The 15,678-nt window shown below is 51.9% G+C and overlaps 1 protein-coding gene across 1 annotated transcript in view; it reads left to right on the top strand.

Moving 5' to 3' along the window:
* The window catches only part of CDH23 (cadherin related 23), a 428,638-nt gene that overhangs the window by 404,956 nt on the left and 8,004 nt on the right, over window positions 1–15,678 (top strand). The window contains exons 46-55 of the mRNA XM_061181180.1: window positions 1,275–1,400; window positions 2,108–2,311; window positions 3,814–4,272; window positions 7,916–8,032; window positions 9,286–9,510; window positions 10,068–10,237; window positions 10,461–10,598; window positions 11,580–11,699; window positions 13,211–13,388; window positions 13,553–13,764. Coding sequence (XP_061037163.1) covers window positions 1,275–1,400; window positions 2,108–2,311; window positions 3,814–4,272; window positions 7,916–8,032; window positions 9,286–9,510; window positions 10,068–10,237; window positions 10,461–10,598; window positions 11,580–11,699; window positions 13,211–13,388; window positions 13,553–13,764 — 1,949 coding nt within the window. The remainder of the gene's footprint in view (window positions 1–1,274; window positions 1,401–2,107; window positions 2,312–3,813; window positions 4,273–7,915; window positions 8,033–9,285; window positions 9,511–10,067; window positions 10,238–10,460; window positions 10,599–11,579; window positions 11,700–13,210; window positions 13,389–13,552; window positions 13,765–15,678) is intronic.

Genomic DNA, 15,678 nt, shown 5'->3' with positions numbered 1-15,678 from the left:
GCACCACCTGGGCCCCAGATGCCCGAGGACCTCCCTTGTGCCTGGTGGGGGCCCAGCTGAGGCCTGGCTGAACACAGACCTGGCAAGTGCAGAAGGGTGTGGAGGGGAGAAAGGGGCACAGCTCCGAAGGGCTGGTGGGCCAGGGCTGCCAGGCCTCTTAGGGGCCACCAAAGAGGCCACAGGTCTGGTTGGATGTGGTCATTGGTCCCTAAGGCTGTCTGAGAACAGCCCCACTGCCCCTCCTCGAGGGCCGTTAAGGTGTAAGGACTACCCAGGAGGGGAGTAAGCCTCCCTGCTCCCTCCACTCCAGGAGCACAGGGCACCCTAGAGGCTTCTGAAAGCTCAGGGAGCATCTGTAATCACAGGTGGGGGGCCGGGGCCCCTCATAGGTCAGTGTGGCCCTTTCCCCACATGCATGCACTGACCAGCCTCACCCCCCTTCAAAGGGACAGAATCTCCTCTTCACTGTCTCCCCAGGGGAGTCCCCTCACTCCTCCTCCAGCCTCCCCCGTAGCTTGGATTCTAAGTCGGAAAAAGATGAGCTGAGATACTCCTTGTCTCTGGCTGGGTGTCTCCCCTGAAGGAATTTGAATCTTAAAACTGCCTGTGTATATGCTCACATGCGTGCCAATGCACGTCCATGTAAGGCATATGTGTGGGCTTACACATGTGCACAGACACACACAGGCACATGGGTGCCTGCACAGTGCACTCCGTGTGCAGATATGCCCACCTGCAGAGGCAGACAAGTGCACAACCTGGGGACTCCCAGGCCTGCAAGTGCTACAGTGTGAGTGCTCGTGGCCGTGTGAACACGGAGTCCTGCGCACACATATGGGTTCCTAGCCATGTATAGTCGGACAGCTGTTAGAGCATTGTGGACACACATGCGTGGACAGACTGGGCTGGGGGTGCATACCTAGACAGGGCCCCCACATAGGGAGGGGACGTCAGGGAGCCCCCAGACCCTCCCTCGGAGTGGCCAGCCTCAAAGGCTGCTGGGAAGGCAGGCGTGCTCCGGGCGGGCCGGAGGGGCTTGCTCACCACTGTTGTGTTTTCTCCCCAGCAGGGCTTTGAGGCCGCTCCCCAGGCATCTGCGTCAGTCTGCCAAGGCTGCCGCAGCCTGGCCCAGGGTCTCCCACGCCGTCCACCTCACCTCCCTCCCTCCCTCCCTCTCATCCATCGTCAGCCATGGCTCACCGGGACTGGGGGGGGGGGGAGGGGCGGGCGGGGGGCCAGGTCGGCCCTGCAGTGACCCGTCTCCCCTGGCCCAGGGACCCCCCTAACGGTGCTCAATGGGCCCATCCTGGCCCTGGATGCAGACCTGGATGTCTACGCCGTGGTGACCTACCAGCTGCTGGGTGCCCAGAGCGGGCTCTTTGATATTGACAACAGCACCGGTGAGGCCTCTGCGCCACCCCAGCTCTCCCACCCTGGTTCCGAGCCCTCCTGCTAGGGTGACCCCGCTGCTAGATCTAGGCTCTCTTTTCTCAGTGCTGGATCCAGGCCCTCCATAGAGACCCCATTCCTCACAGTCCCCATCTTACAGCTGGATTAGGCCACCCGGGGGCCGGGTAGGAGGAACCAGGAAGACACTTGGGGTCAACAGAAGGGACCTGCTCGTGCATAAACTCTCAGGCTCGGCAGAGAGCCCCCCCAAACCTACTCCCCCATCTCCCCTTCCCCAGCCCGGAGGATGGGGCTCCTAGTCTGCCAGAAGAAGCCAACGGTCTGTCCTCAAACCAGACCCAAAGCTCCCCAGAGACTGTTAACATCAGTCTGGTCCTGGCCAATTTAGTGACAGGTGACAAGGCAGGATATACTAGCACCTCTCTCAACAGAGCTGGTCAATCCTCCAGCCTGGATCATTCATCCCAGGTGGGACTCGGGAGAATTGCGGAGGGCACCTGGGGAAGGGACAATCACGGAACACTGGCACCTACAGGACTTCCCTAAACAGTGGTTGTTGAGCGTTTGGGGAAGAAAGTCATTGGGTTGATTTCTCTGCTCCTCTTTCACATCTGTCCCCTCCCTGTTGGTTCTCACCTGGTCTCCCACTGCATCTCTTTTCCTTTGTATCTCCCCGGCTGGTGGCGCTGGGTGCCAGGCGTGGTGACAGTGAGGCCAGGTGTCACCATTGACCGGGAGGCTTTCTCACCCGCCGTCCTGGAGCTACTGCTGCTGGCTGAGGACATTGGGCTGCTCAACGGCACAGCCGACCTGCTCGTCACCGTCCTGGATGACAATGACAACTGGCCCACCTTTAGCCCTGCCGCCCTCGCTGTCCACCTGCTGGAGAACTGCCCACCAGGTACGCAGGGGCAGGCCCCAGGCCCCAGCCCCCAGGCAGGAGCTGGCTGGTGGTCTGTGGGGATTGGAGGCAGAAGTCACGTCCAGCGGGGAGAAAGATGGGCAGCAGGGTGGGTGGAGAGGGAGACCCAAGTGCCCCTCACCTCCCTTCTCGGACCCACAGCGTCTTGTCTACAAAATGAGATTATTAAGGTATGTTCCGTCCATGTTCCTGGATGGAAAGACTGACTGTTTTAAAATCAAAATAGGATTAACATGATTCCCATCAAAATCAAACATGATTGGGGAGATAAATTTGATTCTAATGGTCATCTGGAAGAAAAAGGACATTTTGAAAAATAAGTATAATAAAGCCAGATTTGTCTTACCAGATATTTATAACATATTACCAAACTACAGTATTTAAAACCATGTGATATGAACACAAGACTCTGGCACAAAGTAGCCCAGCAATAGATACCGGTAAATCATAAGGAATGTAATATGCGATAAAGGAAACAATGAAACCAATAGTGAAAACTACTTCGTGTGCAAAACATCTCTTCTTATTTAGTCTAGATTCTCACCCCATATCAGACACCAAAAAGAAACCCAAAGACATCCTAAAGGAACTGTAAAAGAGTATAAAACATTAAAAAATAAGACACTTTGGGTGAATATTTATCTGATTTCGGGATAAGAAGGTTCTAAGCATATAAGAAACAGAAGAACGTAAAAAAGGAAAAATACTAAATTTTGGTGCATATGAATTTTAAACTTCTTTACATCATATAATTATAACCAGTATCAAAAGGCAAACAACAAACTGAAAAAAAAAAGGTATTTGTCACAAGTTATCATAATTATATAATTTATATAAATTGACAAAAATGGGCAAAGGATAAAGGCCGACACTTTGCAGAAGAGAAGGTGCAACTAAGCATTAAGTTATTGAAAACTGTTCGGTCTCATAAATAATCAAAGAATGCAAAATAAAATAGGATACCATTTCCTAGAAAATTGCAAACATGCAAAAGGCATAAAAGATAGATGCTTATTTACAAAATCAAAATAGACTCACAGACTTTGAAATCAAATTTATGGTTACCAAAGAGGAAAGAGGGGGTGGGGAGGGATAAATTAGGAGTTTGGGATTAACAGATGCACACCACTATGTAAAATAGACAAACAACAAGGACCTATATTCAATATCCTGTAATAACCTATAATGTAAAAAGAATCTGAAAAAGAATATATATATGTATACGTATCTCGAAATATATATCTGAATCACTTTGCTGTACACCTGAAACTAACACAACATTGTAAATCAACTATACTTCAATTAAAAATAAATAAATTTAAAAATAAAGTAGGCTTTATATATAACAATAAAAACAAAGATAGATGCTGGCAAGGCTATGGTGGGAAGAGGCCCTTGTGAACCTCCAAGAAAAGTATCTCGGTGTGATGTTTTTAGAAGAAGCCACTGTGCTCAGCTGCTCCCCATTCCCACCCCCACAGGATTCTCAGTCCTTCAGGTCACAGCCACAGATGAGGACAGTGGCCTCAATGCGGAGCTCATCTACCGAATAGAAGCTGGGGCTCAGGACCGCTTCATCATCCACCCAGTCACTGGTGTCATACGCGTCGGCAATGCCACCATTGACAGGGAAGAGCAGGAATCCTATAGGCTGACAGTGGTGGCCACCGACCGGGGCACCATCCCTCTCTCGGGCACAGCCATCATCACCATTCTTATCGATGACATCAATGACTCCCGCCCTGAGTTCCTCAACCCCATCCAGACGGTGAGCGTGCTGGAGTCAGCTGAGCCAGGCACAGTCATTGCCAACGTCACCGCCATCGACCGTGACCTCAACCCTAAGCTGGAGTACCACATCATCGACATCGTGGCCAAGGATGACACTGACCGCCTGGTGCCCGACCAGGAGGATGCCTTTGCCGTGAATATCAACACAGGTACAAGGGCCTGCTCCACTCCAGCCTTCCTCCTGACTCCCTGCCCCAGTCTCCTGGCTCTCTGCTTTCTCCCTTACCCTCCTTCTCTCTGTTCTCTCGCTCTGTTCCTCCCTTTCCCTCAGCTGCTCCTTCCTCCTCTCGTTTCCCCACTATTGACACCACATCCTTCCCTCTCTTTTCCATCTCTCCCCTGGCTCTTTCCCTCTCTCCCTTCTCTTCTTCCTTCTCCCTTGACCAGCTCCCTCTCTGTCTGATTCTCTTACTCTACCAGTGTTATATGAGAGTGCCCATGTCACCACACTCTTGACAGCATTAGATATTACACAGTTTTCGTGTTTGTAATTTCATAGGTAAATGGCACCTTGTTTTAATATGCATTTCTTTAATAACCGGGTGGTTGAACACTTTATTCGTATATATCCGGGCCATTTAAGTTGTCTCTAAGTTTCATATATATGTATTTAATATAGAAAAATATATATACACACACATACACATTTCTATATTACATATGTGTGTGTGTGTATACCCTTAATGATTTTCTTACACTATCACAAAACAAAGGGAACTGTGGCTTATCTTTCATGATTTATGCAGCTTATTATAATCTTGATGGTTTTACCATTCTTCCAAAAGTTCAGTGTTTTTGCTCCTTTGGGGAGTTAAGGAAGGGACATGGGACAAACTTACAGGTGTCCTTCTTGGAAGGCCCAGAGGAGTGACAGAAAAACTAACACGGCTATGACAAAATGCTAAAAATCATTGTTATTCAGAGAAGTGCGTAGTAAAACATCAGTGAGATGTTGGTTTTGCATATGTGATTAGCAGACATTAGGATGCTGGACAGTATTGAGTATTGGTGACAATGTGGGGACATCCTATGCTGCTGTAGGAATTTTGACTAATTTCACATCTAGACAGCAATCCAACACAAAGTACACTCATACCCCATGACCCAGCAATTCTGTTCCTGGGTGTATGTCCCAAGGAAATTCTCAGGTCGATAATGGGACTATCTGAGGATGTTCACTGCAGTGTTATTGGTGACAGGAGCTTGGAGGCAACCAAGGCATCCATCCCTGGGATGTTGGAGAGTAAAATGTGGTGGGTGCACATCATGGGATACCAGGAAGCTGTTAGAAGCAACAGATGAGACACACACAGAGAAACATGGGTAGACCTTAAAAACAAGTACTTACTGAAAAGAATAAGAAATAGAATGAGTTATATATACCAGAATCCCATTGCATAAATGTAAAATACATACACAAAAACAACACATGATTTTCGGGAACACCTTCAAATAAAAAATACACTTTAATACATTGCCCAAGGGGAGGAGAGAAGGGGAGAGGAGTATGAGAATAAAAAGGAATAGATACATACATAAAACAAGAACAGTGCCAGTGACCATAGTGTGCAGTGAACCAGAGAGTATGATTAACTCAGTATGCCTCTGAGGAAAAAGGAAAAAGGAAGACAGGAAAACCATGAGTCACTAGGAGGAATTAGCTCAGTCATGTGTCAGGTTAGCAAAATTCCTGCTGCAGTGGTTTCTCAGGACCATGGAGAGCTGCTCCATGACCCAGCCCAACTTTATGCTGTACTGTTGCCCATTTTTTTCTGTCCTCCCTCCCTCCGACTGACTCTCTTCTCTTCTATTTTCCTTTCCAGTGTCTTCTCTGCCCCTCTTCCTCATGCTCTCCCCCTCCCTTGCTCACCTCTCTCTCCTTTCTTCCTGCCAGAGCCTCAGCCCTCTGAGTGCTCCTCTCCAACTGGGTTCCCACTTGCTCCGCTGGCTTCCTGCCCCTCTGCCTCTTCCCGTCCACCCCATGCCTCCCAAACCTCCAGCCCTGGTCAGCTCTGAGCCCTTCCATCCCCCATGCCCTACTCTGCTCCATCCCCTCTGCACCCTGAACTAACTGATGTTGACCCTCTTCTCTCTTCCTCACGGCTGGCAGGCCCACAGGTTTGAGCTCTGTTTCTCTGTCGCCTCCCACCTCATCTTTTCTCTGCTTCACCCCGTCGCCTTCCTCCATACACACCGCACCCCTACCACCCTTCCCACCCCGTGGGGCCTGGGCCAAGGCCGTGGCCCAGCCTTTGCAGACTGAATGCAGCCACCCTCTCCCCATCCTCGCTCCCCAGCCTCGGGGACGGGGAGCGAGAGTAGGAAGAGGAGGAGGAGGAGGAGGAGGCGGCGGCCCAGGGTAAGTGACTGCCCCCTGGCTGGGGCCCCGAGGAGGACAGAAGCTCAGCAGAGGGATCTGCCAAGGGGGACGGGAATCCCAGACACCCCAACGCCTGAGAGGGAGCTGGGAAAAGAGAGAGAGAGGAGGTTTCACCCTAGGATGAGGCCAATGGGAGGAAGAGCCACCAGGCCCTCAAACTGGCAGGAAGAAGAGAGGTCCCAACAGAGCCAGGCCTGGGATGGGCAAAACTCAGTCTGTCCAGTTCAAGCCCAAGCCTCTGGAGGGCAGGCAGGGGCTTGGGGAGGCAGTGGGTAGGAGGGAAGGAAACAGCTCCTTGCTAGTACTGCCATAGGGCGGTGCTCCTTTCACGGTGCTCCAGGCAGCCGTGTCATGCCCCACATAATCAAGACAAAGAGGTGGGCCTTACTATCTAGGCTGTGCCACCACTGTCCCCTCCAGGGAACCCCCTCAGGGCTTTTTAGCTGCCTTGACCTTCCTTTATGCTTGATCTCCCTAGAATACAAGCATTTTTTAAATCTTGATAAAATACATATAAAATTTACCATCATAACCATTTTTAACCATAAGTTCAATGGTTGTGGAATAGAAGCCTCTTTTTTTTTTTCACCCCATCGCCTTCCTCATCGCCGCATGGCTTGCGGATAGGACCCAGGCCCTCAGCAGTGAAAGCGTGGAGTCCTAACCACTGGACAGCCAGGGAATTCCAACAAGCTTTTTGTTTGTTTGTTTGTTTGTTTGTTTTATATTTTATTTTATTTTTATTTTTAAAATAAATCTTTATTGAAGTATAATTGCTTTACAATGGTGTCTTAGTTTCTGCTTTATAACAAAGTGAATCAGTTATACATATACATATGTTCCCGTATCTCTTCCCTCTTGCATCTCCCTCCCTCCCACCCTCCCTATCCCACCCCTCTAGGTGGTCACAAAGCACCGAGCTGATCTCCCTGTGCTATGCGGCTGCTTCCCACTAGCTATCTATTGTACATTTGGTAGTGTATATATGTCCATGACACTCTCTCACCCCCAACAAGCGTTTTTTAAACAAGCAATTACATAGCACTTTCTAAGTGCCAAGCCCTGTTCTAAGCCCTTTACAAATGTAAATTCAGTTAATTGTTATAATCCTCCAAATAGCCCTCTGTGGTAGGTACTGTAATTATCCTCATCTTACAAATGAGGAAACAGAGGTGTAGAGAGGTTAAATAATTGCCTGGCTAGTAAGCGGTGAGTGAGGGGCAGAGTGACGTGCCCCCAGCTTGCAGATGGCTGTGGTGTCATCCCAGCCAAAGATGAAACCGGCAAGTCCTGGGTCCTTTGGGGATCATTGCCCTTGGTGGGGATTGGGAGGGTTGGCCAGGAGCACCCCTGGGAGGCCCAGATTTTAGGGGGTTCCCCTCGGGCTGAACCTGACCTGGTCTGGTCTACAGGGTCTGTAATGGTGAAATCCCCCCTGAACCGGGAACTGGTTGCCACCTATGAGGTCACTCTCTCAGTGATTGACAATGCCAGCGACCTACCAGAGCGCTCCGTCAGTGTGCCAAATGGTAAGGCTCCCCGCAGGCATCTCCCACATGATCCCATAGAGAGACAGGCCCAGAACCGGCACAGGCCTGGCCCCAGGGAGGGAGAAGCGGGACCCAGCTACGGGGCTGCCAGTCGTCAGGCCGCAGGAGGGGTGGGGGAGGTGGCAGCTACAGTGAGGCTGAGGGTGGCCCTGGGTCCCAGCTGTCAGGCAGAGCTCAGCAGTGGGGGATCCAGAAGCCCAGAATTGTGTGTGATCTTGAACTCCAAAGGCTCAGAGTAGGGAGAAGGCTTGGTAGAGGCTGGAAGGGGACTGAGAAAAGGATGGGTTGACAGAGACTTAGGTTGGAATCCCATTGTCAGAACTGGGAAGCAGGGTGTGGTTGGATGTGAGATCGGAACTTCAGATCTGATAAGAAGCCACCTGGTCAGGCCAGAGGAAGCAAAGAACAAGGAAAGGTGAATTGAGGCCACAGACACCACACTGGGGGACGCAGGCACCACGGCAGAGAAGAGAGGGGCGCGCATGCTGCCTTCTGCAGCTGGGCACAGGCCACCCTGCCTGCAGCCTGAGCCCGGACGGGCTGCTAGAGGCACTGGATTTTGTGTGGGCCAAGCAGGGAGCGGGGAGGAGGGTGTAGGGATGGGGTGGCCTCACGTGGACTCTGCCACGAGGCAAGGACAGCCGCTGGGGTGGGGAGATAGGCCTGGCAGATACTGGCTGCTTATCTTTACAGCCCAGAGGCCCAAGTTTTCAGGAAGGAAGGGCAGACCTGGTCATCTCCTATGGGTTGGCCAAAAAGTTCATTCAGGCTTTTCCATGGCATCTTACAGAAAAACCCGAACGAACTTTTTGGCCAACCCCATACTTGTCCCAGGCTCAGAGAGGCAAAGGGCCCAGGCTGGTTATGTGGAGGGAACAACTCAGAGGGGAAACAAAAGGCTGAATCATGGAAAGGGTCTTAAAGATCATCTTAGTCCTGTCTCATGGGACAGGTTAGGAAACTGAGGCACAGTGAAGGCCAGGGGTTCCACCAAGGTTACCCAGCCAGTTGGCAGAACCCGAGCCCCTTTCCCAGTGGAAGAGTGAGTGACCACACCAGAGGCGAGGGTCACATGCCATGCCACCACCTGAGGCTTGGGGCAAGCTTTAGGGAGCCCCAGGAGGACTGTGAGATGCTGCCATCCTCTCTGGGTTTGGCTGAGACTTGGGAAGGCCTGGCCCAGACACACTGGGGCCCATTCATGCCACTCTCACCCCCTGCCTCTACCCCAGCCAAGCTGACAGTCAACATCCTGGATGTCAATGACAACACGCCCCAATTCAAGCCCTTCGGGATCACCTACTACACGGAGAGGATCCTGGAGGGGGCCACCCCAGGCACCACGCTCATCGCTGTGGCAGCCGTGGACCCCGACAAGGGCCTCAATGGGCTGATCACCTACACCCTGCTGGACCTGATACCCCCGGGCTATGTCCAGCTGGAAGACTCCTCAGCAGGTAGGTGGGAAATCAGCCAGAGGAAGGTTGTGTCTGTGCCTGCTTAGCCTCCAAGAGGGACCATGGCTCGCTTCTCACCCTCCAGTTGGGGCCCCTCAGTGGGCTAGGCCAGATCCAGTATGGCTAACATTCTAGTCACTCCCCGATGCCCAAACTACAGGCAAGGACAGGGTGCCTAGCTCTAGGTTGGGATGGAAGCCCCTTTCGGTGTCTGCTGGAAACCTGGACTACTCCATCACCCTCTCTACCATCCAACCTGCACAGTTAGTATCACTTAGGAAGCAAGAAGGCCAAGAGGGAAGTGTCCCAGAGGAGGTCCTCAGCGTGTTACTGTACATTCCTTTGACTTGTGAATAGCTTTCTCACCCCTCCAGTGAGGAGAACAGCTGGATGCCAGTTATTCTCGGCCCTCTGGCCTGGGCAGTGCTGCCTGGCCACCCTCCTCCTTCAAGGGACCATACTCATCCCTCAGAGCCCCAGATCCCTCTCTTCATACTTTAGAGAGCTTCCACGAGTGAGGGGTGGCCAAAATGGCAGTGGGTGTCTCTGTGTCTTAGGGAAGGTCATTGCCAATCAGACAGTAGACTATGAGGAAGTGCACTGGCTCAACTTCACCGTGAGGGCCTCAGACAATGGGTCCCCGCCCCGGGCAGCTGAGATTCCTGTCTACCTGGAGATTGTGGACATCAATGACAACAACCCCATCTTTGACCAACTCTCCTACCAGGTGGGTGGCCAGGCCAACAAATTGGGTCTGGGGCCTGCACCCATTCCTTGGCACCTTTGGGCATCTTCCACTCCCACCCTGCCAGCCTTTAAGTCCCGTGGGAATGACCACCCATGAGTAGCTTGATGCTCTGGGTTGTCTGCATCCGTGAGTTTCTCGGGCAAGGGCAGAGACTCTAGGACTGACCATGGCCCATGCTTTCTCCCTGCCCACTGGGCTCCAGGAAGCCATCTTTGAGGATGTTCCTGTGGGCACAGTCATCCTGACAGTCACTGCTACTGATGCCGACTCAGGCAACTTCGCCCTCATTGAGTACAGCCTTGTGGACGGCGAGGGCAAGTTTGCTATCAGCCCCGCCACAGTGAGTGGGCAACGGAGGGCCTGGGTTTGGGGAGTGGGAAGTGGGAAGGGCCCAGGGTCACAGGCTGAGAAGCCACCAAAAGTGTTACAGTCATCCCCCTGTTTCTGGGTCCTGCCACCTGGACATCTATAGCCTCAGAGGTCTTTCGGCCAAGTTGGCAAGCCCTGTTCTCAGAGTCCCAGACATCCTGTAGACTGCGGTCTTTCTGTCCCAGGAGACATGGGAGGAAGTGGCCAAAGTCTTTTGGAACTAGCCCCTTGTGGGACAAAAACTGAGATGTGTCTCCACCAGACCGGAAGACTTGATTCAAGCCCATGCGACTGCTTTTTGAAACTGTCAAAAAATAGGAAGCTCTGCGGAAAGTGGGCGCAGTATTTGAGCACCTACTGTATACATGGCCCTATCCTCAGTGCTGGGAGAGGGAAGAAGCGCCCATGGACACAGCCCCCATGCTCCCATGGGTCTCAGACTTGTGGGAATGCAGAAGCTCAAGAGAAAAGATGGGTGATGATTTTAAATGTCGGCAAATTGGTTCAAAGTTGCTCTTGCAGTACAGCGAGAGAGCCCTGTGGCTGGCCAGGCAGGGCCTTCCCCAGCTGTGGGGCTGGAGCTGGACTTTCCCTCCCACCACCTGCCCACATGCCCCTGCACTCTGCCCTTTCAGTAGGGTTTCTCTCCTTCCTCTTGATGTGAACAATAAAACACACTCCTGGCCTGGCACTAGGAACAGTGAATACTTATGGAGTACTACTTTGTACCTGGCCAGGTAGTGAGCTCCAGCCTGGGCCATTCATCCCATCTCCAGGTGAACTGGGGTAGTAAGGTCAAGAAGAGCCACTAGAATGAGAGCTCCACGGGGCAGGGGCTGTTGTCTCTTCAGTGCTGTATCTCCAGAGCCCAGAACAGTGACTGCACATAGCAGATGCTCAGTAAATACCTGTTGAATTGATGAAGGACCTGACTCCACCCTCCCCCTACTAGGGTGACATCTATGTTCTGTCCTCTCTGGACCGGGAGAAGAAGGCCCACTATATCCTGACTGCCTTGGCCAAAGATAACCCTGGGGATGTAGCCAGCAACCGTCGAGAAAATTCGGTGCAGGTGAGGGACCCTTGCGTGGAGCAGAGACGCTAAGGACTGCCACTGTGGAGGCAGTAGGCAAAGCCTTTAGAGAATGGCTGCTGCAGGGCAGGAGCAGAACCACTCTGGCCCCTCAAGAGGTGTGGTGGCAGGAAGGAGAGGCAAGAGATTAGCTGGGGGTTCACGATGGCTGTGGCTTAGGGAGACGGGGACTCTGTAGGAGAAACTTCTTGTGTCAAACCCCTGCTAAGGCAGCTAAACATAACTGGGTGTAACCCAAATAAAGGCTGGGGCTCCACATGGCCCAGTGTCTCCATGATGTCCCATTGAAAGAAACACAGTCCAGCAACCAAACATAATTATAAAGCATTTATCTTTATGTCTCTTAAAGACCATTCATGAGGGATCAAATTCACAACCCCATTTCCATTCCAGGTCTACTGTCCACACAGTTGCTCTGGGGAGGCCAGCATCCCACCTTTAGGCTCTGTCCCCATTTCCATCCAGAGTCCCACACCTCAAGACTTTGCTTTCTCTTTCTTCCTCCCCCTTCTTTCTGCCCTTTCCAGTCCTGTCTTTCTGTATTCAGTTCTTCCAATTCTCAACAACAACCTAACCATCCAAAGAAAAGTCTCCTGAAGGGTGGGGAGGTGAGAAGCTGGGTGGGCAAAGAAGAATTCTCTTTGGCAGGTAGGCAGCAGGGCTGGGAGCACTCACACATACCTGCATTCTGTCCTGTCACATAGGCATGTGCTGTATTGGGAAAAGCACAGTATTTGTAGTCAGAAGACTAAGGTTCCACTAGCTGAGTACACTGCATTTGTCACGTAACCTCTCTGAGCCTCGGTTGTCAAAGCTGCAGGGAGTGGAGGGCAGGGGCAGTGATGATGCCTCCCTCCCAGTCTGGTGGTGAGTCCAGGAGATGGGAGGTGGGAAAGTGCTTTGTGCACTGAAAGGGGTTCTTAAAATCATGGCTGTGAAGGGCTCTGTTACGGATGCAGTCAGGCAGGGCCACAGCAGCCAGGGAAAAAGGGCCTCCTGGTGTATCCATAGGACCTGCTCTGGGGTCAGCAGACAGAGCCAAGTCACAGGCCAGACACAAATCCCAGTCAAGAGGGGCCTTTGGGAGTGGAGGAATCACAGTCGAGCATTAAGGTCCAGAAACTAGAGTCAGATATATGGGGCCACTGCGGGAAGGAACAGAGGACAGAGTAGGAGATAGGTGGGGAGGAGTCCCTGCCTCAGGACCCAGACACAGATTACCTGTTAACCACAGTACTAGTTGCTGAGCATTTACTCAGGCCAGGGACTGCGCATATACCATCACGGACAAGCCTCACAAGCCCCTGAGAGATAAAATCCTATTGTCCCCAACGTACACCTAAGGAAACTGAGGGTCAGGGGGTTAAATAAATAGTTTGGGGTCAGACTAAACAGTGGGCACTGTCCACCGCGGCTTAATCCTGTGTGACCGGGTCACCTGAAGCAGCCCCCAGTATGCTCCTGACCTTTGAGCTCAACCTCCCCTCCAGGTGGTAATCCAGGTGCTGGACATTAATGACTGCCGGCCACAGTTCTCCAAGCCCCAGTTCAGCACGAGCGTGTATGAGAATGAGCCAGCGGGCACCTCCGTCATCACCATGATGGCCACCGACCAGGATGAGGGCTCCAATGGGGAGCTGGCCTACTCCCTCGAGGGCCCGGGCGTGGGTACGTAGCCTGCTCCCCACCAATGATGCCTTAGGTGGTGGGAGGGGCAGGCTGCCTTACTGCAGCCCCAGGCCAGGTGGAAGAGGAGGAGGAGGGGGAGGAGGAAGGATGGGAAGGATGGCTCAGCCGGAGCCATGCCCTGCTCTCCTGCCCCCACCTGCCAGAGGCCTTCCACGTGGACATGGACTCGGGCCTGGTGACCACAAAGCGGCCACTGCAGTCCTACGAGAGGTTCAACCTGACCGTGGTGGCCACGGATGGCGGACAGCCCCCACTCTGGGGCACCACCATGCTCCTGGTGGAGGTCATCGACGTCAACGACAACCGCCCCGTCTTCGTGCACCCACCCAATGGCACCATCCTCCACATCAGAGAGGTACTGCTGTCCCCCGGGGCCTCCTGCTACCTACACCCCCTTCCAGTATTCAGCCCGCTTCTCCATCCTGCAGTCATCCTGCAGCCTGAGAGGGTAAATGGGCCCCCACTGCAAAAGCAGGGAAACTGAGGCCAGAGTAGGGAACGGGCCAGCTCAGTGCCACACAGGGCAGTACTGAACAGTCGTTAGTAAGAAGGGCTGGGCCAGCAGAAGCTCTTGGATTCACATCAGACTCTATCGCTTACCAGCCAAATGACCTTGAGCAAGTGACTTCTCTGAGTCTGTTTTTTCATCTGCAAAGTGGGACTTATAATAGTAGATGCCCCATCTCTTGCTCCTAAATGTCTGCCAAGAAGGACAGTCTCCCCGCAAGTCACTTCCCCTATACTTGTCTCAAAATAAACACATAGCCCCTTCCGTCTGTCTGTTGTTCCTGCTGATACCAGTGTGGAGACAGCCTGGGACTTGAGGATGAGCATCAAAATAAGAAACAAGGGGAAGTGGCTGAGCTTCTGACTATCTCCAATTCTTCTTTCATGCCTTGCTCTCAATTGTCTTGTAAAGATGGGGAAGTACTCCTTTGACTCCTGCCCTTCCCCTCCTTCCTCTCAGCACCCAAGCCCAAAATGCTCCTTGGTAGAATACTTGGGGTGTCTCCCACTTGTTCTTTGCTCCCCAAACTTCAGCATGTCTCCACATCTCAGAATGTCAGTGTTAAGTCCTTGCTGTCACTCTATCTCCTCTTCGAGGTCCCACAAGAGAAATTTCTCCCAGGGCTGAGCTCTAGGAAACTCTATGCTTTTACCTTGTGATTTGCCCTTTCCTGTGTCTACTGCAATGATGCAGTGGCCCTCTTTGCTTTGCCCACTAGGGAGCTCATAGTGGTCAGTCCACCGTGAATGATGTTGCAGGGACTTAGCACACATGCCTTATCTCCCATCCCTCAGTTTCCATCTTCCTGCCAACCATTTTTTTCTTTACCCTGATTTTTTTTAACTTATTTACTCTTATTATTGTGTATACATTCTTGTAAGCTGCCTCAAATCTTTTTTTGTAGAGTGAGACAGGGTATCAATTAATAATAATCTAGTTCTTTTGCACGCCAAAGCCCCCCTTTTACTTAGTTTTTTCCCTTCAAGGAGTCCCTATTTTGAAAGATTCATGTCTCCCAAACAACCAGCATTTGTTAAGTAATTATCTCTGTCATCCCACTTTCTGTCAATCAGATGTAACTGCCATTTGGAGTTTCTGATTGTCGTGATCAATGAGATAAACAGTGAAACCATGCTGAGCTGATAATTTTTGAACTAAAAGCAAAGAAACTTGTTTTTTTCTTGTGCCCTTGGCAGCCTTTTCATGGGTCAATGTCTGACGTAAATTGGGTTTTTTGATATCTCAGACTTAACTCAAAGAACTCGGGAGGCTGAGGCACAGAGAGGTGAAGTGACATGTCTAGGTCACATGGTGATTTAGTAACAGATTAGCATGCACGTGTCCAGTCTCTAGCCACCATGTCATACCATGTCACCCTACCTGCATGCCCCCCATTTTCAGGTACCCCATTGGGTGGATGGTGTTGTTTGGGGATACCTAGAACTCCTGTGATTGGGGTAGCAGAGAGCAAGACAGACCTGGGAACAGAGGGTGGCTGTGGCCTCAGCTTTGGGATTCCCCTTCTGTCTTCTAAACCTCAGCATGCAGTGGGATCGGAGGGATGGGATAGCCCCTGGAAGGGTGTCACCCTGAGAGAGTCTGCAGCATGGTGGATCCCAGGCTGGACTTTCAGTGGGCAGTGGCCTTAGCTGGGGGTGGGGTGAAGGGATGGTCTAGCAGGTGCTCAGACTCCAGGAGAGTCCAGACAAGCAGACAGGCGTTTCCTAAGGATGCTAGGTGGCGAGGACGTTCTGATAGGGG

The sequence above is a fragment of the Eubalaena glacialis genome, chromosome 1 (genome assembly GCF_028564815.1).
Source record: "Eubalaena glacialis isolate mEubGla1 chromosome 1, mEubGla1.1.hap2.+ XY, whole genome shotgun sequence".
Taxonomy (NCBI): domain Eukaryota; kingdom Metazoa; phylum Chordata; class Mammalia; order Artiodactyla; family Balaenidae; genus Eubalaena; species Eubalaena glacialis.
Note: the sequence above shows the minus strand (reverse complement) of the source record. Positions and strands in the feature narration are given on the sequence as shown.